Source organism: Falco naumanni, chromosome 5 (assembly GCF_017639655.2).
Source record: "Falco naumanni isolate bFalNau1 chromosome 5, bFalNau1.pat, whole genome shotgun sequence".
NCBI lineage: Eukaryota > Metazoa > Chordata > Aves > Falconiformes > Falconidae > Falco > Falco naumanni.
In genome coordinates, this window is record NC_054058.1 from 68,755,641 (window position 1) to 68,781,857 (window position 26,217).

Here is a 26,217-nt window from a genome sequence, read left to right on the forward strand (position 1 = left end):
GCCAGCCCCGCCTGGCGCTTTAACCGCCCGCCGTGGGTGGTGGCCGGGCGCAGTGCGCATGAGTTCGGGGCCGACTACCCGGCGCAGCTCGTGCCTAGCTGGGGCTGTCGCTCCGGCCACCTGCCCACTGCCGCTCGTCCTCCGGGCTCCGTCCCGCCCTCTGCCGGGAGAGGTGCGGGCTGCTCCCCGCAGCCGGTGAGTGCAGCCTCCCCGCAGCGAGCTCCCCGCACGGAGCCCCGGCGGACGGGACCCTCGTTTCCTCTCCGGTGTGAGGCGACCTGCTCCCGCAGCTCCGCCTCGCCGCTGGCTCAGTCTTTCTCAGCGGCCCCTTCGGGGAGAGGCCGCGGAGCGCTCCGCGCGTTGATCAGCCCCCGATAGGAACGGTTCGGTATTGGCTTTGTTACTTGCTAAGGGATTTTTCGTTATTCCTCACCCCGCCAGTTACCGCGGCTCCCGAGCGGCGGGCGGGACGGCGCGGCTCCCTGTGGCGGTGCGGGCGGCGCTGGGCTCGGCTTGGGTCGCTGGGCAGGGGAAGGGAAAAGCTACGAGCCAGGAGCTTCCCGGCTGCCTGGGAGGCTTAGTCTGAGCTATGTTAAGGAATTATTTCTTTCCCCTTGGATTTCTTGTTCTTCCCCATCATATCCTGTCTAAAAACAATTTGCACTTGCTAACTGGCAGCTTAGAGAGCATAATAATTAAGGAAAGGTTTTGTACCTGTGCATTGTTAAACTTTGGATGTGTGATGTTATTGGGGATGTGTGTGTGACTAAGGGTAATGGGAAAGAGCTGCCTTATTCCTTTTTATTGTGTTCTGACTGCAATGTAATGTTACTATTGGAAAAACTGTTGGCTTAAACAGTAGCAGATTAAAGTATCTTTTTCCACCTCCTATCCCGTCAAGTGCCTTTTCCATCTGGACACGGCAAGCATGAGATGGCTGGTGCTTAAGGTGGTAGTTCAGGTGAAGTTTAGTACGCGTAAGAGAAACCACAGCCTTAAAAACACTCTCGGTATTTTCAGTAATCCAGGATCTCATGGGCGTGTTTCCTGAATAGTTTTTGTTTTACTGTGGCACTGAGAGGAGGAGGCAGCTGAGAGCAGAGCTCTGTTCTTGGTCCTTGCACTGGTGTAGCAAGAGATGATTCCTGCGGTCGCAAGCACGCCGATGAAATAGGAGGGAAATCTGGAGGAGGCTGTCTCTCTCTCTCTCAAAATTTTGCGTGGATTGTAAACTATAACAAGTATCAGAAATGTAAGTAACAATTACTTCCTTTCCCCTTCCTTTTATGAAGGGCACAGAAGGAAAGACTTCTTTCCAAACCCTAAAGCACAAGTCTTAGTTTTAAAAGCTTTTGCAATTTCTGTCTTAGGCTAATAAAAATATATTATTTTAAGACTCTTTGGCTAATGCAGCACTGCAGATGGATTTCCTTGTACAGGTGCTACTGTAAAAAGTAATGATTGTGGCTTTTCTCCTTCCTTTGCAGTAATTACTGCTGTACAAGGGGGAAGCTGGAGTGTAAACAGCAAAGGGGTGTACGTGTGTGTCCTCAAGCTCACTCAGGTCTCAAAGAAATGAAGATTATTTCTCAAAAATGGAATGATTTTTTTCCAGCTGTGTCTTTTATCAAGGATTTGTTGGCGTTTTTTACAATGGAGAGTGAATAGCTGAAATGAAGTTTTATGACTGGAAGTACAAGTAATACCTGGCATTGGAAAGGAAGAGGGAGATTCTATAGTACATTTCTCTATTTTGTCGGTAGTCTTCTGTTGGTCATAGCTGCTTTTTCTCTGCATGCCTCTGAGAGAAATATTAACCAAGAATGTTGGCAGAGGGGCTTGCTGGTTGGGTATAGTAACTGGAACAACTTAACTCCTGAGCAGTTGACACGTCTCAGGCTGACCGACCTTCTGAAATACTGGAGCATGAAAATAAATGAGCATATGAATGTTGCTTTTAGAGCCAGCCAGACAGGCTTTGTCAAATACTGTTACCAAGTCCTCCCTCTTTTTTTTTTTTTTTCATTGAAAAATAAAAGCAAAGAATTTTAATTTCTAGTGTAACTAACTGCCTAAAGATATTCTTTTCAATTGGGTGTGTATTGATTATCCCTGTACCAAGGCAAGTCCAGGGCAAGAATTACTGCTCTGTTTTGCCAGTACTATTTTCAGCTCTGTTTGCCTTGGGCAGGCAGACCTTTATGTACTTACATAAGAATTAAATGTGCATTAAATTAGCTGCTTTTTAAAGTAAACACCTCTCCTTTGTGCTTCAGATGTCTTCTGCCCTCCTCCCTATGCCAGTACAGCAGTCACAAAAAGAAACATAGGAAAACAACCTAAGATCCAGTTGTGAGACTGTGACACAGCCCTCCTGGGGCTGAAAATTATCTTGCTGTCTTAAATACTTTGTAAAACAGGATTTGGTTCACCTTTGCTGTGGCTGTAGCAGTAGTTACATAATGAAATCCTAAACCCGGGTGATGCTGCACCTGTAACAAGACAGAAGTTGACTAATTACAGGGGAGTCTGTGCCTGAAATTGTTTGTATACATTTCATGTTTCTAAAGTGGTGGCTGTCATAGATAGCACCACCCTGATGTTAACAGGGAGGACTTAAAAAGAGTAACTTTAAAAGACCTGGACACTTTCCTTGTTGAAACTTACATAAGGACATTTGTATTCAGAAGAGGCCCCAGCCATCACCTGGATGTGTTTAAAACCCCACATAACCCTGGACTAGAGAGCCCTGGGTATTGTATATAGTTTTCCCACTGAGCAGATACTGGTCAACAAATCTCAGCTTTCTCAAGTGAGAGCCTTATTATCCTGGGGTAAGACGTTAATCTAAAGAAAAGTAACTACTTGTCACTGACTGGAGTTCTATTTTTAGTTGGGGCAGTGAGGGATTCTGGTACTGTAAATACATAGGAAATGTGAGCACTTCAGGGATCTTTCTCTGGTTGGTTAATCTATGAACCATTACCACTGGCCTTCACTTTAGGTAATGGGGTTCACCTGAAGCTGTTGGGGCTGATGTAGTGAACTGGGAACAGAGTTTACTTGCAGGGTGTAAGAGAGAATATGCTTCACAATTGTGGGTTTTTTCTTTCCCCAGTAAAGTCTGTCTTGAGGGTGGACCAATGTGCTTAGCATCATCAAATCCTGTATTGGTGTTCCACTGTAATTCCATTGGTATTCCATTTTAAAAAAGCAGCATTTCCCAAACACTGCAGAGAGGATGATGAGGTAATGATGATCTAAGCTGTTGCAGAAGGTCTCTTGTCTTGTGTTTGCTTGGTTGCCTTCAGTAGGTAACAAAGTTTCTAAAATGTAGGTTCTCAAAAAACTAAAAAGGCTGTTCTTGAAAATCCAGAAAGACCAGTTAAGAATGAGGCACAGTATTGAACCTTCTCTTTCTGGTATCTTGAGGCTTGGATTAACACGGTCAAAGATGTGACCTTAAGCATTGTTTCTGAGCAAAGCGTGATTTGGAGAATTCAGTGTAGCAATTGAATTATTATTAGATGATGAAAATGTTGGTTTGTGATTGTTTCCTTTCTTTTCAAGTGGTTGCTACGTTTAATTTGAGATCCAATTCACCAAACCATTTAAGCGTGTGATGAAATACCCTAGTGAAGTCAGCTAGATTTAACTTTTACTGAATTGGTGCCTTGCCCATCTAGTTCTTTTAAAAACTTATGTACACAGGATTAATTATTTCACTGTTGGCAGCTCTTGCCAATTCTAGCGTGAGTTGTATGAATGACATTCAGTGTGTTTCTTGAGGCTTCAGCTTCCAGGTTTAGAGGACTGAGAGAATCTTTGTGTTTAGTTTTAAAACTAACAAATTTTGTAGTTCTCCAGTGTGTAGAGGAAAGTTTGAATTGTCACAAGTGCAAACCAGGAATCTGAAAGTTTAAAACAAAATAATGGGGTTAGTTTCATTAAATTTTCTTGAATTCTGGGAGTCTTGCATGGTTGTTAGCACTCAGTTACTTTGGTTGCAGTTGCATGTCTGTCATGCTTCTGTGAGAGTACCCCAAGTTCCCACTTCGCTAAGCATTGTTCAAATTTACTTGTCACCCATTCTGAAAATCTCAATCAGAATTGATGTCCCAGGAAGTGTCTGTAAAAATGCTGTTGGCCTGGTGGCTCTTGTTTAGAGGACCATACTGTTGTAGACTGTGTGCGTGTGTGTCTGGGGGTTTTATTGGTTTTGGGTGGTTGTTTTTTTTTAAGTCAGCATTTCTATTTGGCTGGCTGTACTATGGTGACAGTCCCTCTCTAAATAAAGGCAGGAATATTTCCTGGTTGCTGGATGTTGAATAACCACGACTGTCTCAGGAATTTTCATTAGCAGATAAGGAAAGTGCACCATAGTAAAATGCATTAGCTTATTATCATAAGCATCTACACTTATGATATGGAGAATAAAAGTTAGAGTTTAACAGTGTTGGCCAATTTTGGTTTAACTTTGTTCCTAAATGTCAAGCACTGTTGATTGTTACTTCAGTTTTATTTTGATTCTTTCTGTAAGAACAGCTTATGAATTTACTGTCTGATTCTGGGGTTTTCATGCTCAGTCTTAGTCAGCTTCCCTATGAGGTTTGTCCTTGGTAGGCAGTACTGTTACTTAGTCTATTCTTCTACCAGAAAGCTTGAATTTTACTGTATATCACAAGAGTAGGGCATGGGTTACCTCTAAAGCTCAAGAATTTACTCTATTTCATATACTGAAGGAGGTAAGAATTCAGTTGCTGATAGCTGTGTTCATAAGGAGGAGATATGTCCATCATACTGGATCAGTTTTGAGGAGTTTGTAACAGCAATGGCTCAGTCAAGACATGTCATGGACCAGTTGGTTTTGTTTAGCTGTGATAGTGTACAGCAGGCCTAAAGGTATGTTGCAGGAGTACATAATACAAGGAAAAATTCATTAGGTTATTAGACACAAATGCCTAGCCTGTTTTGGAAAGCCTGGTGGTGTCCTGACCACAACATGCAGGAATCTGAATTCCTACTCTCTGTGTGCCTTGCTTTACATACTTTTCCCTCTGCTGCTGTCAGAGGTTAATACCGATACAGGTCTCAAGGCTGCCCCTATATCATCATTTTTTATAAAACCTATCCCACTGAAACACTTCAGATGACCTCAGAGTGCTTTCAGATGTTTTTTCCAGATGCTTAACTCTCCAGACTCAAGTACTGCTGTGGAGTGCAAGACAACTGATAGTGTACACTGGTGTGTCTATATACAGCAAACAGATTAAACAAACCATGAAGTTCACTGGCCAGTTCTGTTTCAGTTTCATCAGTAAGAAATAGCTATTCAAGAACAGGCAAAGTATGTGTGATGCTCAGAGTACAGTCCAGGCTTAGAAATCTAACTTAAGAAATGGGTCGTGCAGAGTGTTCTAGAAATTGTATGTATATTGAAGGGAGGGAGAGACTCATTGTGCCCTTTTAAAAATGTATGATAACTCTCTAAAAATTGTTGACTCTACTTACTTTAAATATATCGTGCAGTAAATGGCATGATGCTATCTGCTGACTTTCAGCTCCTGGCTTATGCAGTGGTTGACTTTTAGCCTCTAAATGTCTTCAATTTTTTGTAGGATTTTTTTTTTTGTCTAATAACCTAGTCTTCAAACAGGGTTGTTAATAAACAATTTTTAAAAAATCTCCTGCTACTATAGGAACAGTTCTAACATTGAACTTCAGTGAAGAAGTAATTTTAGTCAGCAAAACTATAAAAATATCCTTCTTGAAAGGACAGACTCCATTTCACTTTGATGGCAGCTTAATGCAGTCTGTGAGTTATATGCCTCTGTCAAAGCAAAATTAAATCTTTGGAAGTAAAATTCAGTGTTAACTTCTGAATGTTTCAATTTCCTACTACTGGTCTCTGACAAACATGTATGATATGTGACTTGGTTTAAATATCTCATAAAGGCTAGCCCTAGTGTAACTGAGAAGTGATCATTTCAGCTGATGGCATCTTTGGGCCGTTGCGATTCTTTTTTGGTTTAATATTTGCAATATTTTCTCCAAATGGTACTGTTCCTGTCACACTTCTGCACTCTTGTATCATGGTCTGACTTTTTTTTATTAATCCCTAATAGTACAGGTACATATCTCTTAAACCATGAAAAAAAAATAAAACAAACCTGACAAAAAACAACCCATTACAATGCATTGAATAGACCAAGCAACAAATCCTGTTGTGAGCAACTTTCATATTTAATGCACCTCTGAAGGTCAGGAGGAACAGCTGCCTGTTGTCCTCAGAGAGAGCAAGAACAGCAGGACAGTCACCTTATTTTTTTGAACCCTTGCTTGTTACCTAGGCAATTCTACTGAAACAGGCAGTGGGGGTAGTCTTGAAATTCATTAGTTTCTTGGCTATTTCTGTCTTAAATCCATTAAGTCCTTCACTTAAAAGAGAGAGCATAAAAATTGTGAAGAGACTTGTGTGTTAGCCATGGTTAGGAGGGGAATTTGTAAAGCTTGCTTTATGCATTCCAGCAGTGTTAGGCAACCTCACATCAGCTGTTGCTGCACAGGGCACTGTACAAATATGTTTTAAGGGAGAAACCCCTACATAAAAAAACCCACAGAAGGGGAGAGGAAACAATGTATATGAATGGGTTATGAGCTTGTTAACACATACCCTTGAAGTGTTGAAGATGGTGTAAAAGATAGAAGGAAACAAGATTTTCTCCTTGCTGCCTTTCTGCAGGCTCACAAGGTATCACACAGCTCCTGAGCTTTTCTGAAATGAGTAAAACCTCCAAAGGAGTCACAGCTTACAACACAAGCAGAACCAGTACCGTAATGCTTGCTACTTCATCCTGTGTGCATAGGTCTCTTAACCAGTTGCAGTCAGTGCCTTTATTCATTGTTTGGGAGCTTTGTGAAACATCTGAACTTGAGCTCCAAAATGAGCCCCAGGAGCTTGTGGGAAGCAGAGTTATTTGTTGTTATTTTGAACTTGTGGCTTTAATGTTTATTACTACTGACTCTGGGTGTTCCTGCTGTCCTGGATGTGGATAGCCCATTATGAAGTTTAGACCTAGCTGTGCTAAGGTTTTGCTGTCAGAGAAAGCAGAGCAGTACTCTTAAATATTTTCTTCTCCCTCAAAGTTTTGGCCTATTGATTGGTTTCTTGGTAACTTGGATTAATATCTTTATTTGTTTAGTCTTTAAATGTGGGTCTTGTCTATGATGGCTGTTGTAATCTGGAGCTGAACCCCTTATAATGTAATCTATAAAATGTTTACAAACAGCTTTGAGTATAATTCCAGAAATCTAGTAGTTGTCTATAATATATCACTGAGGGACGGAACAAACGTGGCATATCCAGGGATACCTGGATAAAAATTAATGCTGCAGCTTAGAAGTGCGGATGACAAATAATACTCACCTTATGTTGGATGTCAGTAGTGGTACTCCCCTCTTGCTGGTCCCTGCTTAGAAAAATATTCTTCAGTCCCAATGTCACTTTAAAGTCATGGGATGAAATCTGAAATCAGTGAGTGTTTTCTGTGAATTTGAGTTTTCAAAATTTTCTCTGATAGTCTTGCCTTCTAAAAATGTTACACATTTGTGTGTGCGCTTTGAGTAGCATTTCAGAGGAGTCAAGACTTTTACTGATGATGTTGCCTTCTAAAAATGATATATATGTTCTTGTGTGTGTGGCTGTTCAGTGCCGCAGGGTTTCTTGTAGATGGAGCTGCTGTTGCAGGGTGTGTTCTAGACTGATGCTGTTCTTTTCCAGTTTAGCTTTTTGCAGCATAGCTTTTGGGGTTGAGCCTGGGTGCGCGGCAACCAGAGGTACAGCAGCTGCTGCAGTGCTCTCATGTCTGCCTGTCTTGTGATTTTGAAAACCAGGACCAAGAACATGTTTGTACCTCTGTGGCATCACTTAAGGACCATTATCCTGAGGATGCAGTGTATCTATTTATAGCTAGCTATTAATAGAAGAAAGGAAGACTGTTCTTTATGTAAAAGCAAGGCTAAATCTTAATTGTTAGCCTGCCTTATGAACATTAGGTCTATCAGATGATTTTATTGTGGCAATCCAGTGCTCTGTTTGTGGACTGTGCTTCCAAGACTTGCTGGACCACAGCCTAGCTACACTGTGTGGGAGCCTTCCCATAGGACACAGTTGGTGCTATGGCATGGGTGAAGGAGCTTCGTGTGTACCTCTGGTAATGTCATAGCCCTCTCCTGGGAGGAAATGATCAGCAGGATGGAATTGTTGCTCAGTACCAGCAGATGCTATCTCACTGCTATGAAACAGTAATCTGCTTACCAGGAGTTCTGGTTTCTCAGCCTGACAGGGGAAGGGAGGAAGGAGAAGTAATCCAATTGAATTGGAAATGCAGACTTGACTTTGCTTCTCATGTTACCTCTTGAACTATAACAAAGGGAGAAGCACTTGGGAAGCAGGACCATCTCCTTTCATTTGTACAGTGTGAGATAATGGTATCCAGTTCCAGCTGATTGCATATAACGTGGTACCTCAGAACAAACTGTTCTGAGGAATGCATCACTGCTGTTTCCTGGTCACAGGTGGTGGGGGGGGAAAATTAACTTCTAACAAGGCAACTCCTTGTTGCAAAGGATGTTTTAACATCTTGGAGAGATAAATTAGTTAGGTTCTGTGTTTTACCCACCCCATGTTTGTGCAGTTAGTGCATGAGGATGTCATTTGTTTGTGATACTTTGAGAATGAAGGAAGTTCTGCCAAAGTGTTTTGGGAGATGACAACAATTCAGAGGGGTATTACAGCACTGAGCACTAGGATAGCTTAAAAGACTGGGGGCTTTTGCTCCAGTAAGTGTTGGTGCATGCGTCTGTTCCATTAAGCATCTTCCAAATGTACAAGCACTGTTCTTCATGGCTGAGTGAAATAAAAGCTCTGTAAGCTTTAAAAAGCAATTTTGCTGTGTAATGTGATGGTACAAAAATGGCACCAAGTTCTGTTTGTGGACCTTTCACCAGGAGTGGTTGGCACAGGAATTAACTGCAGCAGTGTTGGGAAAAGAACTGGATTCTGTTTCCCCCGTGATCTGATAAATGGCATTCTTGTCTAAAAGCTAATAAAAGATGAAGATGCTTGAACTGGGTCAGTTGGTATCTCAGCTGATGGGATTTTATTACAGTTAATGATGTGTCATAATGGAATACACAAATTGAATATGTAGGACCGGTGTGTATGCAGGGTCCATGCTTGTAACTGTAGACATTTGGTTTGGAAGCACATGAGATGGGGTACAGAACCTTGCTATGTTGGAATTTTAAAGTCACCTTTTAGAATAAGACCAATTTTTTTTTTTTAAAGGTACCCATAGGTAGTAGACATGTTCCAGAGCATAAAGATATGGCCTTTATTAAGAAGGACACTTTTTTAGTATTTATTTTTTACTCCTTTTCAAGTATTTTAAAGACCAGATTTAAATGTAACACATTGTTCTTGTTTTCAGAAATGAGTAAGGCTGGCAGCCCTACATAATACACTGATGGCATTCTACACAGTGTCGGGATCAATAAGAGTGTGATGCCTAGAAATCTCCTCTCAGATTCTCCTGAAATGGCAGCTGAAATCTCTCCAAAGCATGCGCATGGGAGCATGGAGAGGGGTGGCGGTGTGGAAAATCATGGCAGCCAAGCTAGGTGCAGGAATCTTGCCTTGGTAAGTGTTTAAAGAACCTTATGTTTAGTAATACAAATTACATTAGTAGCTCTGTTCACATCCCAGGATTTATTTTAAGTGCTGATTTTTGTCATTTCTAGTCCTAAATGGTTGCTTGTAGTCTATGAGTTGCTAACAAACTGAAAGGCTAGAAATAACTGCTCTGACTTGGTACAACAGCTTGTTATTCTAGCTCTGAGAGCTTGGAGAGTGCTTCTCTCTTGACATACCACCATTCCCAGTTCTCTGGGAGGAATGGAGCATGCATTATGCTGGCTACTTGGTGCAACCCACCTACACGTGGTGCATAGTTTGGGGTGCATCTCTGCCCTTGCTTTCTGAAGTAGCTCATAAAGGAACTTAGGGTGTTAGTTCTATATGCTGTTTCTTGCTTAAGCTGTTTGTTGACACTACTGAATGAAGGTCTTGGCTTATTCCACCTTCATATAATTAGGTGAGTAACAAATACGTCACCATAAACAAAGCTGTCTTTGCGTTAGTGAATATGAGTGTGTGGCCATTTAAATAGTATGTGAGTAATTGAGGGAGTAGGATGCACTTCTGCATTTTTCCAATTAGCAGGATGATTCAGGCAATGAACTCAACAGTACTGTTTGTACTGTGGCAGGCTAAGCCTAGAAAGCAGATATGGTTCCGTGCATGGTTTTCTTATCACAACCATTTGAAAAGCATCCATTTTTAATTGAGGAAAGAACACTACAGTAAACATGCTTTCCCTAAATGAAAATCTAAATCTCTGCTTTGCCTTAAACATAGAATTCTGTATCTTTCCCTTTGCCCTCCCTACTAGCTTCCTTTTTAGTGAAGTAGTTTTCCGTGAAAGAATAAGTGGCAGAAATAAGTTGGTAAGTTGATACCTGTATTTGTCTATATACCACAGAAATGCGCAATGGTTTTGTGATACATCTTGAGCTTTTTGGCAACAGGAGGTAATTGTAACTATGCTCCTTCTTGGCTGTTTCTAATGAAAATGCAATTGTGAATATTATGCTGTATCCTTCAACTTGTGTGGCTAGGTAAAACATGAAACAAGTACTACTAAATTTAGTCCCTTAACTTTTCTGATCTGTGATGGAAAAAAGTTGTGAAGAGTCAGGGTGGAAGAGGTCAAGAGCATAGCCAAGTACACCATTTGGACTCGGGTATTTGGAGTATGTTGTTTATTATATGAATATTGGTTGGATCTTAGAGAATGGCAGTGGGAGCTGGACTTTGTTAAAGATTTACAACTTAATTTCATGCAGAAATACAAGTTAATTTTACGCATTACTCTGCAGTTTTCCCAGTTATCAACTAGTTTCCAATTACGTTTCCATGGGTTTTATTCTTAGCTGCAGTAGCAGGCATGAAAGTAGCAGGCATTTGAAAAAAAAAAAAAAAATCAGTGTTGAATAATGAGGCTATGTATAAATCGGTATGTTTCTACTGTCTCATCCTGAGTCTGCTGTGTCAGAATGACAGATTCCTTTAGTCTAACTAGATCTTACCATGTGATAACCAATATGATGATGCATCAGCTAGAAGTAGAATCTCTTTCTACTCTGTAATGCAATAATCTCTAGATGAAGTAAAAGCTAGCTGCAGGTTTAGGCAATTCCCATCAGACCTGTGCATCAACAAAAGAAGTTTCTGAAGCCTTTAGTTTGTCTTGTTTGAGTTTGTGCATGAGGGAAGTGAAATGCCTTTAATTCTGGTGCCACAAATCCCCTTCCATGACTGTTCTTCCAGCAATATAGTAGGTGGCATGTCTGATAAGGCTGACAACTAGTATGTGTAGAATAACAGGTTGGGGAATTAAAATGCTTTTCAATAAAGGCATAATTTTGGTTTCTGAGTTTGAGAAGGAGTCTCTGTTGATCTGAACATGAAGGAAATCTTGCCAATTGTGATTTAAGTAAATAGTAGTCAAGGCTTTAGCGCTGCTTAGGTCTTTCCTTTTTGTGATCTGGTGTGAGGAAAAAAGTGTAATTCTACAGGCTGATGCCTTCTGTCTGTTCAGCCTTGACTGGAACAGGCTTTAGAAATCTTCAGGGTAAAGAGCAGCAGGATTCTTCAAATATTTATTTTTCTATATCCTTGTGTGTAATTTTGTACTAAAAGAGTGATTTTTATAGTCCACTAAGCAGATCAGGAGATCTATAAGAGGAAAAGCTAGTTGCTGGAATATGCTCCTAGAGACCCTAACTTCTTGCTTCATTAGTTTTGTTACGAAGTTCATTAGACCCTTAAAGCTTCTGCATCTTCTGAATAGGAGGGGATAGCTAATTCTGTGTAGAAAATTTCTAATTAAATTAATTCTGAGAAAGTATGGGGCAGACTCTCAGGAACACTGTACCTTCCCTTCACAGCCCTGAAACGGAGCAACTACAGACTTACCTGCCTTCTCATATATCGCCTTTCTGGGTCTGTTCACCTAGAGACATAGCAAGAAAGGTCAGGGTTGACTTTAATTTATTTTTTTTTTTTTATTGCCTTGCCAAGGAAAGAAGTGCAGCAGTACTTTTTATGACAGGCCTGTACTGCAGATTTCTTCCTACTTGATTACAAAAAAGAGGCTTTTAAGCTTCTTGGTGTCAAATTACATTAGTCACTAAATATAACCTTTGTATTGCATCTGTGGAATTCAGAAAAACCTAGGGATGTGATAATAGAGACAAACATTTGGACTAGCCTATGCTGACTGCTTAGAGCTGGTTTGGCTGACTGTTGGCTGTTCATGCATACTCTGTGTCAGCGCTGGCATTACTTGCTGTGGAACTGGTTGTTGGTTTAGGAATGACTAGGAGATGGACATGAATTGCCATAAGGCAAAAACATCTTAAAATTCTGTGTGTGATCCTTACCAGTTGGCTGTCATCAGTTAAGTTTAATTTTGCAAGATTTCTCACCTTCTTACCTACGCAAAGGTGCTTTTAGTTATTGTTTGACAATTGCAATCCTTAAAACCAAATTTATTTTTTCAAATGAAAAGCAAGGTGCTGATGTCCTGTCTTGATTGCAGTAGAATTTTCCATATAAATGATAGATTTGGCAGCATAAATCCAGACCTGAACATCTATCACAGCAGCTGAAGACAAGCACAAGAGCCTACGTTTAGATGGAAAGAACGTTTGCTTTGGTATCTTCATCTCACACCACCTTTCATAACCATAAAAGCTCTTACAGATGAGGACATGAATTTGCACATATATATTCTGGTTTCTTTTTAATGAAGGTGGTATCCATGCATATGCTTGGTAAAAGCATGAGGTAAGTGTACCTTCTCCATACATGGAATCTGTTGCACTGTCCAAGGGGGGAGGGTAAACAAAACCACTCTGTTCTGCTTCACAGTTCTGACTTCCAAAACTCATTCTTGAATGACTCTGACATGTGGTATAAGAATTAACTTGCAGTGAAATACAGATGCAGCAATTTAAGGACACTTAATTTGGAGATAAAACTAGGTCTTCACTTTTTTTGAAGCAATTTGTCTTCCTCCGTCGACGGAACAAGCACAGACTGACATCTTAAAGCAAATCCTCTTTCAGTGCTTCACCTTGGTAATTGTACTGTGTATCTATTCTCAGCCATGAGTAACTGCTTTAGTTTCTAGGTGTGAACAACGTGCTAGAACACTAGTATCGCCTGTGAAATCACACTAAAAGGTGCTGGTTGTGCCTAAAGTGAACTGTGCTACTTGGAACTGTGCTAGTAATAAGCTGTGTCAGTGCCTTGGATCTGTTGACATGACTTCAGTGCTATACCTTCTGTATTTCAACCTATCTTACTGAATGATAGGTTTGAGGGATAGTGAGTTCTTGTTAATCTCAACAGATTGTGCTGTGGGCGTTGTTTTAATTTGTTTTATTTTTGCCATGGTTCATCACCAGTCTTTTTGGGGCAGTGATGACCTCCAGAATTTGGCCAAGTGACTATTGCTTTTGGTCACTAATAAAGTGGTTTAAACTGGAAGATGGCTATGAATCTGAAAAGATGTCAGTCTCATTCCATTTGTTACTTCCTCCAAGTAGCTTCCTCTGTGGCTCTAACAAGACAGTCACTGAAAACAGCTTGTCACTACCAGACACCTTGTATAATACAGGTGACATCTTGAACATTGGTTACATAGACAAGAAGAGCAAGTATCTTGTCAGTAGTCTGAACTGCCTCAGTATCTTATTTTGCACACTTAGTCATTTAACTCAGGGCTGACTTTGTTATTTTGTGGTTATGATGCCTCTTGGAGCCTAAAAGTTAGTTGCTATGACCTTTATCCTTTTGGGATCAGTACAGATAATCCAAATGCAACAGACCTGGCTCTTTAAGTGTACCACATGACTATATTTGCCCCAGACTCTCTGCAGATGTCCTAGGATTCCAGTGTAGTTTTAGGAGTTAGTGGAAAAGGACAGATTCTGTGTCTGTTAGCCCACTGCCACCTTTTTTTCCTCACAATTTGAGTGTGCAGAGTCTTGTGATGCTGAACTGCACTTTGGGCGCATTCAAGGGAAAGTCCTGAGAGATTCTTTTCATAAAAATGTGGTTTTTTTCCCCTTGATACTGATACTCTATAGGCTTTGCTGTAAAATAAGGTCTTTTTCCATGTCCAACTACTTTGCTAAATAACAATACTCAAAAAATGAGAAGAATTCTTGACTGATACTTTCAATGGATACAACTGTCTTTGGGCAGGCGGAAGCCATTCCTTACATGGTATGGAGAGAAGAGCTATGCTGTGCTTCATCCACTTTAAATTGATATTAGTATGACTTGGAAGCAGTATGCCTTGGAAAAATAAGAGTTACTGTTCCTAGCAGCAGGGCAAGAAGTAGAGAGGAAGAGGTGCTGGAAGACTGTGTGCTTTGGGCCATGGGTATAGAACTAGGGTAAAGAGCGTGGCTTGTAGCAAGGAATGGCCTTGCTGTAGAATACGCTAGTGAGAATTTAGATACTGAAGACAATTTATGCGCTGTGCACAAACTGCATCGTTCTGCTTCAAAGAAGCATCAATCAGGTAGATAAATGTTATTCCATCAGGTGGGCAGCTCTGCTCTTCAACCCTCACTGATAGCCATTCCTGAACCTCCAAAGTGGTTTCTTTGTACTCCACTGCTTTTCAAGGAATACTTGGATTAAAATTCTTGTAAAATGAAAGCCACTTTCCACTTGTCTCACCTTTAGTGCACGTATAGAAATTATTTGTAATGATATAGGTGGTCAACTTTTAATATATATAAATACATACAGGGCTGTGTCTGCCTACCACCCATTCCTCCTTCTCTGTTTTAAAACATAACATGCTCCATTCTTCCAGCCTTCCTGTGCAGCTAAACTCTCAGCACTCCTTGCTTTGTTCTGGGCCCTATCTGGCTTGGCTGTATCCTTTCCGAAGTTTAGCGATTGAACTGGAACCCTGTGTTCCAAGTGAGGAGTGCTGTTATTTCATCACCCTGGTTAATATATCCCAGAATGACATTTGCATACCTGAACAGCGCTCTTTCCTCTTTACAGCACTTAAACTGACCTGCAGTTCTTTCTGTCTAGTATTGCTACTTAAACATTTTTCATCATTCTAATGGGTTTTTCAACTGAATTTCATGTTACAGACTACTGGCACACTTAATATAGCTCATGAAGGTATCTTCTGCCTTAGTTCTTGCAGCAACATCTTCCAGCATAAGGGGATTTTCAAATACTAAATTAATTTTCTACTGTTGTCAGTGAAGTATCAGGTTCAGAAGTGTAGAGATAAATCTGTTCAGGATTTCTTGCATTATACAATTTGCAATAAATCGTGCTACTTCCCAAAAACAACTCTCCCCTGCCCCCCAGTTACACAGGTACCTTGTAGTACTGCATCTAGTCATAGTTTCCTTATTCATCCATGAGTGTATTTGGGGGGGGGTTGGGGGGTGGCAGGGGGGGCCTGTCATAAAGCCTTCAAATCAAGGTATATGACATCTTGTGCTTATACCTGTTGGCCAAGTCAGTAATGCTTTCATGAGAAATGTGATTGGTGTGAAATTACTTGATTTTTATAGACAGTGCTTAGTGGCTTTTGCCTGAAATGTCTCCCAATTTTTCTCAATGTCGTTCTAGCATAGACATTAAAGGGAAGAAAACTCTAAGCTTATCAGCCTAACTTTGATAACCAAGGTGATGTCTTCAGAGTTTAAGTAGATCTTGCATTGCTCTATCTTGCTTTTTTGAAAATTAGGTTAGGAGTAATTTAATCAGTTTTACTTCAGTTAATCTAGTGTATTTTTTGTTTCCTCACTTATGACCTATTGATTATATGCTTTGCTAACTATTATGAAGCACACAGGTACAATTATGTTAATAAACTGAAAAAATAACATTCAATATTATAGTCTTCAGCAAATGAAATGGTATTATCAAAATCATCAGATAGTGGGTTGTAAAGGAAGTACTCTTTGACGCAGCACACAATTAAACTATGGAACTCATTGCTACAGAATGCTGTGAATGCCAGCCATTTAAGTGGACTAAAACAATAAGAAAAATTCATGCTAGAAAGCTTATTAAGGGCTATTAAGTACACAGATACGGATGCAACTGGGAAGTCCTTAAATAATGTATTGCTGGAAACTGGAAGGACGCAGGAAAGAAAAATATAAACCTATCCAATATGCAGGAATACTCCTCCCCCCAGCCACATTCCCCTGTCGTGTGCATTCCTGGTGGCCGAAGGCGGGCTACTGAGCTAAATGGACTTTTTGGTCTGATCCTGTGCGGTAGTTCATGGTCTGACCTGTTCTTATCTCTTGCTTCCAACTTAGGCAATGCAGTGGTATGACCCATTCTGTTTCCCTTTCCTGTAAATATAATCAGAGGTACTTGCCTTTTTCTTCTGTGCTGAAGCTTTTGTACCTGTTCTTGATACTGTTCCTGCATGTAGAGCTTTGTTTCACTCCTTACAAGTAGGACTGCTTGCTCTGTTATTAACAGGCTAAGGCATTAAGGCATAAGTGCTGTTATACTGGTCTCTTTCTACTACATATTAGGATAGTTTGCTCCCTTCATGTTTTTTTGAGAAGCATCCAGTCATTTCTCTACTGTGGAACTATGCCTATTAATTCTTTGGCACTGTCAAGTGATTTATCATTAATCAGTTTAATCTGGTGTTCTGGTATTTTGCTAATTGAAATTTGGTTCTCTAGCAGCTTTCACAAGGAATTATTTTTTTATTTATTTTTGACTGCTACAGATGTCTTGTTATTTCCCCTGCTGTTCTGTTTCTGTCAAAGCTGTACTGGTCTTAAGATTCTAGGCCTGGGTGTGACTTTAAGAATTTCTTCAGATGCATGTGAAAAATTGTGGGCCTCTGATAGATATTAGGTTACTGTTTCGGACGGGTAGGAAAGGGATCTTTTCTATGAAACAGATTCTATTCTGGTCTTTTCCTTTTTTTTTTTCCTTGCTTAATTTTTCCTTTTTTATACCTAACACTGTCATAACAGACTCTTTCCTGTTTGGCGGAAGCAGGAAATGTTTGGCTGCACAGAGATCTAAAATATTAATGCCAGCTGAGCATATTCAGCTATTTCAGCTGTTTGTGTCCCAAATTTCTTCTGTCCAAGCAGTCTTTTTAATCCTCAGCTAAGGCACTATTTTCAAATTTTAAATTTAAGCTGCCTTTTGACAGTAGCTTTAAAGTCGGTAGTGCTAGGTATATGTGAGATCGATCTAATTTCGGGAAGTGTGTTTGTGTATCACGAGTAGGGAGCTGGTGGAATGTATGAGGTAAATAACTTCAGTAGCTGAAAAGACTGCTTTGACTGTTGAAAACCCAGTTTCTTCAAGGAGAAAAAGATGCCTAGAAAACCAGCCCAGAAAGAATACTAACTGTTCCAGTACTCGGAATATGTTAAAAATGCACTATTTGCAAATGGACTTGGTAACCTTGGTTAAAACTGGCACCAGTTAACTATGACAGAATTCCTATTAAAAAAAAAAGCTTTACTATATTGTTAGTAATACAAGTGGGCATTTTATAATACCGTACTGTTCTCAGACTAGTGGTAAAGCAAGTCACTGCTTGCTTTACATCTCCAAACTCCTTTGGTTTGACCAACTTGAGTAGGTTTATTTTCACTGTGCTTGTGTGTCTAAAATTGGATGATTTCCTTGTCTTGTAAACTGAAACATGCCCTGTCTGAGGAAGTTTCTAGTCAGGCTGGGTGCCTTACATCTCAGTACGGTGACCTGCCATAACACTGCCCATTCTCCAGAACTGCTGTTCGTCTTTTTGGCTGAGGAGATGTCATATTGGTCATCTTGGAGGAAAACTGCATGAGGAAAGAGACTGAAGTGCTAACTGAGATGAGGTTGGCCATTCACATCTAGGTATGACACTTACTACAAATGTATTTGCAAAGGGTTGATTACTCGTTTCAGATCATTAATCTAAAGGGAAAGTGCTCATTCCAGCAAGATCCGTGAGGGGTGGTAAATTTGGCATAGCTCTGCTGACCAGTCCTCCTGCAAATCCCAACTCACATTGAAAAGTGCTCAGTCTTATAGCACAGAAACAGAAGGAAGGGCTTCTGAAAGTCTTTGCTTCAATTCACCTGTTGTTTTGTACAGCTCTTGATCAAATGTGTTGAGCTCACGTGGGAGCAGGTCTTTTAAATGAACAGTGTGTTGCAGTCATTTCTGTACTGTACTGTATTCTGGATCTGCTGCCACTATGAAATTCTTAAACACAACCTTTTCCTTTGCTTGTGGAAGTCTGGCTCTTGCAATGAGCTCACCCACAGCAAAGGCTTCTTGGAGTCCCTGTTCAGCTCCAGCTAGGGCCTACCTAACAACAGCTCCTTTCCTGTCATTCTCTTGCCTACTAGACATAGCAGCTGTATGAGTATTTGGGTGGGGAAGGAAGGAGATTGCAACATCCATGAAGGAGGGGAAAAAAAAAAAGGCTTGTCTGTCTCTCACTTCTCAAGTGCAGCCGTAAAACTTTCCTTGGCCTTTGAAAACTGAGCTCTGCCATGTGGTGTGCGCAAGCTGTGGAATACGTCAGCCTTTGAAATTTGTCCTTTAAATAGGCAATTGCAAATGGCATCCAAATTTAAGCTTTTGTAGCAGTTTTGCTGCAAGCTGGAATAAGTTATTTTTTTCTGACAGCACACTGTGGATGGTAAAGACTAAGTTACAAATATCTACACCCCAAACCACGTTCACCCTGATGACAATAAAACTCAGTCTCTAGAAATGCAGTTGTAGCATGAGCCTCTTGTTGAAACCAACGTTGTATTTCCCTGCAAGGCTTCAGTCTTCTGTTTTAACAGAAAATTGTGCCAGCTGTGACTGAAGGATGCTGTGTTCATGTGATTGCAGCCACAGATCAGAAAACCTGCCCCGAAGTGGCTGGCCGAAACGCTGTGTGTCAGTCTTATGTCATTCATTTATTTACAGGGAAAATGTTGTACAGGCCACACAGGAGAAGGCAACTAAGAGCCTTAAATCACTTATTTTCTCATCTGTAATATTTCGAGTGTTTAGAGCCACTTGGTACAATGCAGCACTTTATAGTTCTTTAATCTATAGGCATTACTTTTCTACAGAGGTACATTGTTCTTATTTTTAATGCTGAGGACAGGGATAAAAGCTTTGTTTGTGCAAGGAGTTAACTGGTACAGCTGCACACAGCTTTTTCTATTCTAATCTAATGTAAGATGATCTGAACAGGCACAGAGTTTGAAGCAAGTTGCTCTGCCCTAGCAAGAACATATCTACCTCTTGGATATTTGCACTGCATTCCTTTGTGTTTACCTAAATACCCCCAATCCTCCATTGGGAAGTAGCCTTGTTACCTTGCCTGCATGCATGATCAGATGTCCTTGGAGAAGTGAAAAGCAGAGATGAGAAAGGAAATGGTCTTGTATTGCTTTGCTGGTGCCTTCTTAAGTTATTGACAGCAAAGTTTCCAGTATATGCCTGGCAGGAGAGAAATTCAATCCAGAAAAGGGAAAACCTCACTTACTTTTCAACAATACTTCATTATGTTCCAGAATTTACACAGCTCTCTTGGGAAATGTCTTTCCTGTATCCATTGTCTTAATGTAGTGCCTTTCCTAATCGTTCTTTGTCATCTCCAAGCTTCTGGAAAAGTAAGTGTTTCCTAAGGTGTAGGTGGAGGGGAAAGAGTTTGTGCATTGCTGCCTAGCCTAGCTTCTCATAGTGATACTGTGTTAATCAAGAGCAGTGACTCAGAAAGTGAGAACTGGATAATCCAAGTGATTATTTATCACTTCTGTAGTCTAGAGGATTGTTTCCCGCTGGAGAAAATACCCCAAGAAACTTTGCTGCTAGGGAACATATCTTCATATTTACTCTAAATTTTCCTTTCTGTAACTCAAAGGTAAAATCTTTAGAAACCTTTTCCCTCCTTATTATTACTTCTTTGTAATCTATCACGCAACTTCAGATAACTTGGAGATTGCAGTGGTAGAGCCAAATTTCAGCTCTAGCTCTGCCTCTAGAAGCCAAGTCCCACTTCGGTGTAGAGCAAAAAGAGAATCGATGCATTTGTTGGACTGTCCGGAATGCACCCCTTCCTTCCCATGCTGCTCCCTGAGTCTTGTCCCTGAACCTGACACAGCAATTGAAACAGCTTACCCCAGTCTGGAGCCCAAAGAAGTGATCTTAACCCTTGTAAAGGCACAGGGGTGTGTGCAGAGGGTGTTGCCTTTTTTTATTTATGATCTTTTAGCAATTTGTCTTGTCCAGCTGTCATTCGGCAAAAAAATATCCATTTGAGTTGGGTACTTTAAAGGACAAAATACCAGTTGCTGTCCTTAAGTCATAATTAATACCCCGTAAACTCCTGGCTTTGTTTTTTTTCCTCTTGCACTGTAGTGGCTGAATGCTCCTTTAGGAAGGGATGAAACATCAAGCAGGAGATGCCTCTGATGTGACTGCTGCCTGTTTCATCCTGCCTCTTTCTGCCTTTGAAAAGGGGTGCTGTGTTTGCTCTCAGTGTACTTACCTGTACTTGTCCGTAGGAGTTAATCTTTCTGGCTTTTTTCTCTTTCCCCATAGGATGATGAGAGTCTGAAATACTTAACTCATGAAGAGCAGGATGTTCTTATGTTCTTTGAGGAAACTATAGATGCCTTAGAAGATGACTTGGAGGAGCCGGTCCTACATGACAGTGGCATCCACTGTCAGTCTCTAAGGTCAACAGAAGAAAATGTGTCCAGTCATTCAGAGGCTGAAGATATCATCGACTTAGTACAGTCTGCACCTGAGAGTAGTGACCATGAAGGCCCTCCTAGCAAAGATACGGAACCAGGTAGTAGTATTTCCTGAAAGTGTGTTTTTTCCCTTTGATCTAGCCCTGACATTCTAGTTCTCATTAGAAACAGCTGAAGAAAATCTGTACCTTCCTCACTACCTTCTGTTATGCATCAGGAGCTCTAAGAACCATGATTTCAATTTGATTTGGGATTTCTGGAATTATTGCTGTTATTGCTACTCTTTGTTGTTTTTTTTTCTCATGGAGTCTGTGCATATGATGCTGTTGGACTGTTGTCTGTCCCCTACCTGGTGACAGAGTTGTAACAGAACTGAGTATTATGCAGAGTGATTGCAGCAAGGCAGATGAGTGTTCATCAACGTATTCACACTCTGCCTCTCTCAAAGACCTCCTAATACTGTTGCTAAGAGTTTTAAGATAGCAGATTGTTTGTAGTGCTGAGAGGCACTTGATACACCATTTTGTTACAAACTTATTGATAGTATTTTCTTCACCCTGTAGAGTTTGCTCTCTCCGTTCTTGGAGAATGGGTTTATCAGCTAGTACATACAGTGGGATGTAATGTGTCCTCTCCTGGCTGTTATAATAAAAAATAACTGCAAAAGTCTTACAGAAAAAGCAGCCCTTGAAACACAGCGGAGCTAACATGCAGACTGCGAATGAATAGCAGGAAGGGGGCTTTTAGTGAATGCATTGTAAATATGGGGATTTGAAGCATAGTGTCGCTTACAAGATGCCATTGCTAGGAGTTCAGTTACAGTTTCTTCTGGCAGTGTGGGCTGAGTTTGAAAGGCTGGGAGAGGAGGGTACGGATGCTTGCTAAGGATAGGTGAAAGAAAGCCTTGTATTCTACTCTGTGTGAAGACTTACTGACATTATTGCCACTTTGTCTTTCAAGCGTTGGATGCTGCCTGGAGAGCTGAGAGCCCTAAGCCAACTGTACCTGCTGACCATCCCCCACATCCCCCTGTACCACCACCATTGATGTCAGAGATGCTTCCTCTTCCCCCTCTGCCCCCTCCTCCTGTGCAACATCCAAAACTGCTTCGTTCTATCCCCACTCCGCTCATCATGGCCCAGAAGATGTCTGAGCAGCAGGTAGAAAGCAGGGTGCGCTTCCCCAGTGCCCTTAAGGAAGGGAATTTGGACAGGAAGAAAAGCCCAGTAACCAACGGTGATTATTCTGCGGCTCCAAAGCACCCTCCTGCACCTGCACCCAAACTGCACCGGTTCCCGAGCAACATCAACATAACAAATGTCAGCGGCAAAGAATTCAGTGAGACTATTTCAAAAGCAGCGGTTAATGTCCAGGAGCGGAGAGCTCAGGTGCTGGCCAACATCAATGGAGGAGCTGTTCTGGCAGCTGAACTGGAGGAGAAACTGCAGAAAAATGATTTCTTGTCACGTAACAGAAGTTCTTCCTTAAGGGATCTCTCCTCTGAGCAAACACGGTATGAGGCCCTGACAAAACTTGGCCTAGTTAAGGAAAAGCCAGCTGAGGACCAAGTGGACCATGCTGCAAGCACTCAGCAGCTTAATGTGCAGCCGAAACAGGCAGACACTGTTCCCAATGGATATCAAAACATCCATGAGATTTTAAAAAGCGAGCCTAGCCCTTTCCTTCCTATGGGCAAAACTGTAACAATCAAGCCAGACATAGCTCTTGCTGCTAAGAAGGTCAGCAATGCACAGGAGGACACAGCAAAAAGTTTTAATGATTATAAACAACCTAGTCTAAACCTGGATATGAGGAGAAGATCGGGTTCACTGCCTAGACCTTCAGGATTTCGATCGCAAGGGATAACGGTAAAGTTTTCTGGCCGCGGCTCAACAGAAGAAGCTAGGAGAGAGGCACTTCGGAAACTGGGACTACTGAAAGAGAATGTGTAATTCGGACGGGAATGTTGTGGCAACAGCGGGGAAGTCATATCATGGCTTTGTTGGCTTTGTGCTAGGATAGTCCCAACAGGATTAGGATCAAACAGATTGGAAGAAGAAAGGAGACTTTCTCTGCTTCAGGCAAGTAAGGAGGTACTAGACACTGCAGAATGACTGCTCGTGTTTATCCTAGAAGGACTGGCACCATGTATGGTCACTTACAGCAGCGGGTTTCAGCTGTCCTTCCTGCAGAGAAACTCAGCTGTTCCTCTTTGTGACTAAGAGGAATTTTATTTAAGTAATGCTGGACTATGAGACAGCATCTTGTTAATGAAGTGTACAGTGCAGTATTGTTGTACATAGCAAACCGAACAGTAAATCTTCTTTGTGCTATTTCTGAAGCCAAAACAGAGTTCCCTCCATTTGTCTTGCCCACATGTCTATGTCTGTTCATGGGAGCTCAAGAAAATGTCAAAACTGAAATTTCTGACCAGTGTGACACACCTCCATGACTTCTTGTTGTCTGTGTTATCTGGCTTGGCTTTGTTTCCCTACAGGGGCAGAGTCTCCTTCCTTGCTCTGTGCTCACTTGACTCGAGACTGTACAGAAGGGGGTTTCTGTTTTGACCTTCTTGACAGAGCAGCCCAAGCTTTGAGTGGGTGACTGCATCACTCTGCTGCTTTGCTTGAGGTCTTGCCTTTCTTCCCAGCCACCTGCTGTTTGGTCACACTCTAGCAACCTAATCGTCCAGTGAAAGACACCAGATAAGCCTCAAGGATATGCACCACGCACCGGTTTTCTCACTGACAGCCAAAGAGTCTCCTGACAATCTGTGACCCCAACTGTTCTGTACCACTGATGATCTTATAGCAGGGAAGCCATAAGAACAAGTTAATTTTGTACCAAATGAGAGAACCTAATGTCTTACCTCTTACATTGGGGTTCCCATGAAAAAACTGGTTTTTTTTGAACAATAGCTGTACTACATTGAACAGTTGTAAGTTCTGTTACTTCTAAAAAGCTGTAGTATCATCCTGTAGTATCACAGCCCCAATGATTCTCTGTTCACAGCCTTATTTGATTATGCCCTGCCAATGCATAACAAGTTACAGCCAAAATTCTTGCAGGCTAAGTGGAGTTACAGGAGAGAGCTGTATGTAAGAGCATGGCGCTGCTGACTGGTCTGAGTTGGCATTATTTTGCCTTTGTTCAACAGACATGCTTTTAAAGATGGTCCCAAAATATATTTTTGTGGTGGTATGATTTTTTTTATGGCAAAGCTGCTCTTTTACATTAAAAGTCACTTCCCTTTTTGTACACATGAAAACATCAAAAATAGCCATTTTAAAATCAAATGCCAAACTCTGGACCCTATAAATTTCTTGTTGTTATTCCTGCATGTTTAAGAGTTCTCAGTGTTTTGGTTTTTTCTAAAGGGAAAAACTCACTCTCTGCACTTTCTAAAGTCTCAAGCAACTCCCTCTTTTTCCCCGAGTAGCTAAGTAATAACCTTGGAGAAGAGGAGGGGAGCAGCTATTGTAGAAACTGGCACACCCTTCAGTGAGAAGCTCTGATGTAACTGTGATAAACAAGTCTGTAGTCCTTGTGATAAAAGTATTTCAGACTTGCTGAGCTGTACTTTTAAGTGAAGCTGTCGTGAAGGAAAAATCTTTGCATCATTTTCAACCTGCCTCATAAGTTAAAGTGGTTTTTGTTTTGGTTTTTGTTGGTTTTTTTTAATTATCTGCTTGCTGCTTAAATTTTTAATTGTGTTGTTATGGTATCTGGCTGGTTCTGTTATGTAGTATTTCTTTCAGCCTTTTCACTGGGTAAGTGATCATGTTCCTCAGTGTGACAGGCTTACTATACATAAGCAATCGGTAATTAAAATATGTGGCCATTCCTCAGTCTGGCAAAGCACTTACACATGCATAATCAAATGTGAGAAGTGCTGCTGAAACAGAAAAGGCTTCCTGTACGCTGAAAGCAGAGCACGTACTTGTTTTGCTGGACCCAGAGTCTGTAGTCCTAAATCAGAAAGACAGAAAATACTTTCAAGCACCTGGCTCAGTGCAGCCTGGAACGGAGTCCTACATGTGCATGATGCATCATAACTTATCAATGTAACCTGCTAAGTAAATATAAATGTTTCACGACCTTTGTGCTTTTAAATCCTTTTAAAGTAAATTCTTTGTTATAAATGTGAAGTGCATACAACACAATCTTCACATCTAATAGCTTCTTTCCAGCTCTTTGAGTGGTTTATAGCTGAAAGTCCATGCTAGGCAAACGGGGGGGAGCAAACCAAAACCCTGACACTAATTGTTTCATTGAAATGCAGTCCTGTTCAATAAATCTGTAATATAACCCTATTTAAACATCTAATTTATGTGGGTTTTTTTAATACCTGAAGTATAAAGCTGCAGTATGCTGCATTAGCTGGATCATGTTCTTTCATACTTTGTGCTGGGCTGTGTCCTCAGCTGGTGGGAAGTTAAGATTTTTCATTAGGTAAACAGATTTTGGCCCAGTGAGGACTTGGAATGAGGTATTCATTGTGGCCCTTCATTATAGCAAATATCCTACTGGTAAATTCTTCTCTGTGCCTAAAACTGTAGTAAGTAAAGCCATGTACTAAATGAAGTTAAGAGTCTAGCTGCTAATAACCTGTATATAAATTTAGCTCTATTTTGTGTATCTTGTTTTGTGTGTATATGTTGGTGTGATTTTATTTTTTTCCCCTTGTGTTAGAGGTAACTGTCTCACAGAAATCTGATAAATCATCTATTAAACTGGGATGAAACCAATGAAATGATGGCTGATGGAAGGTGGAATTTTTCTTGCATCTTTCTTGGAGGAGGGAAGTGACTTTCTTTGATAGCCAATACCAACTTAATGGCTTTTCTCTTTGTAACTGTGGATGTAACTGGGGGGGGCAGTTTCTGTCATACCATGGGTGAAGGAGGAGTAAGGAGAGAAAAAAAAAAGGCAGGGGGGTGCGGCAGAGAGAATTATGTCTGTCCTCTGACACGAGACGTGTGTTCTCACTGCCAGACTTCAGGAACTGTGATAAGGGTCCTTGCAGAAACCAAGTTCATCCTGAGCAGTGTTTGAAGTAGACAAAAGCCCCCCCTCTCCTAGTGTTTTGCAATGCTGAGATGAGTTTTCCAAAAGGAATATTGTTATGTGAAAGAATAGTAATTAATCCTTGTGTTTCCGTGGCTGCCTTCCATGGGTGTTACTGTAAGTGAGTGTGATCCTGCCGAGGGCAGAAATCTATCTTGTTGCACAGGCCAAAGTTCCCCACTAGAGAATATTCCTACCTATCCCTTCCGAGCATGTGCATGTGTGTTT

The 26,217-nt window shown here is 41.0% G+C and overlaps 1 protein-coding gene across 3 annotated transcripts; it reads left to right on the plus strand.

Annotated features, from left to right (window-relative positions):
- On the plus strand, positions 1-25,241 carry PROSER2 (proline and serine rich 2). 3 transcript variants are annotated; one of them, XM_040595556.1, is made up of 4 exons: positions 1-195; positions 9,492-9,700; positions 20,768-21,020; positions 21,883-25,241. In XM_040595556.1, the coding sequence occupies exons 2-4, from the start codon at positions 9,566-9,568 to the stop codon at positions 22,872-22,874; spliced, it is 1,380 nt and encodes a 459-aa protein (XP_040451490.1). In that variant the 5' UTR covers positions 1-195; positions 9,492-9,565; the 3' UTR covers positions 22,875-25,241. The 3 variants fall into 3 exon arrangements, with proteins under 3 accessions (XP_040451490.1, XP_040451491.1, XP_040451489.1); XM_040595557.1 differs by lacking the exon at positions 1-195 and adding an exon at positions 955-1,252; XM_040595555.1 differs by lacking the exon at positions 1-195 and adding an exon at positions 12,070-12,154 and having other exon boundaries at positions 9,512-9,700.
- The last annotated feature ends 976 nt before the right edge of the window (positions 25,242-26,217 follow it).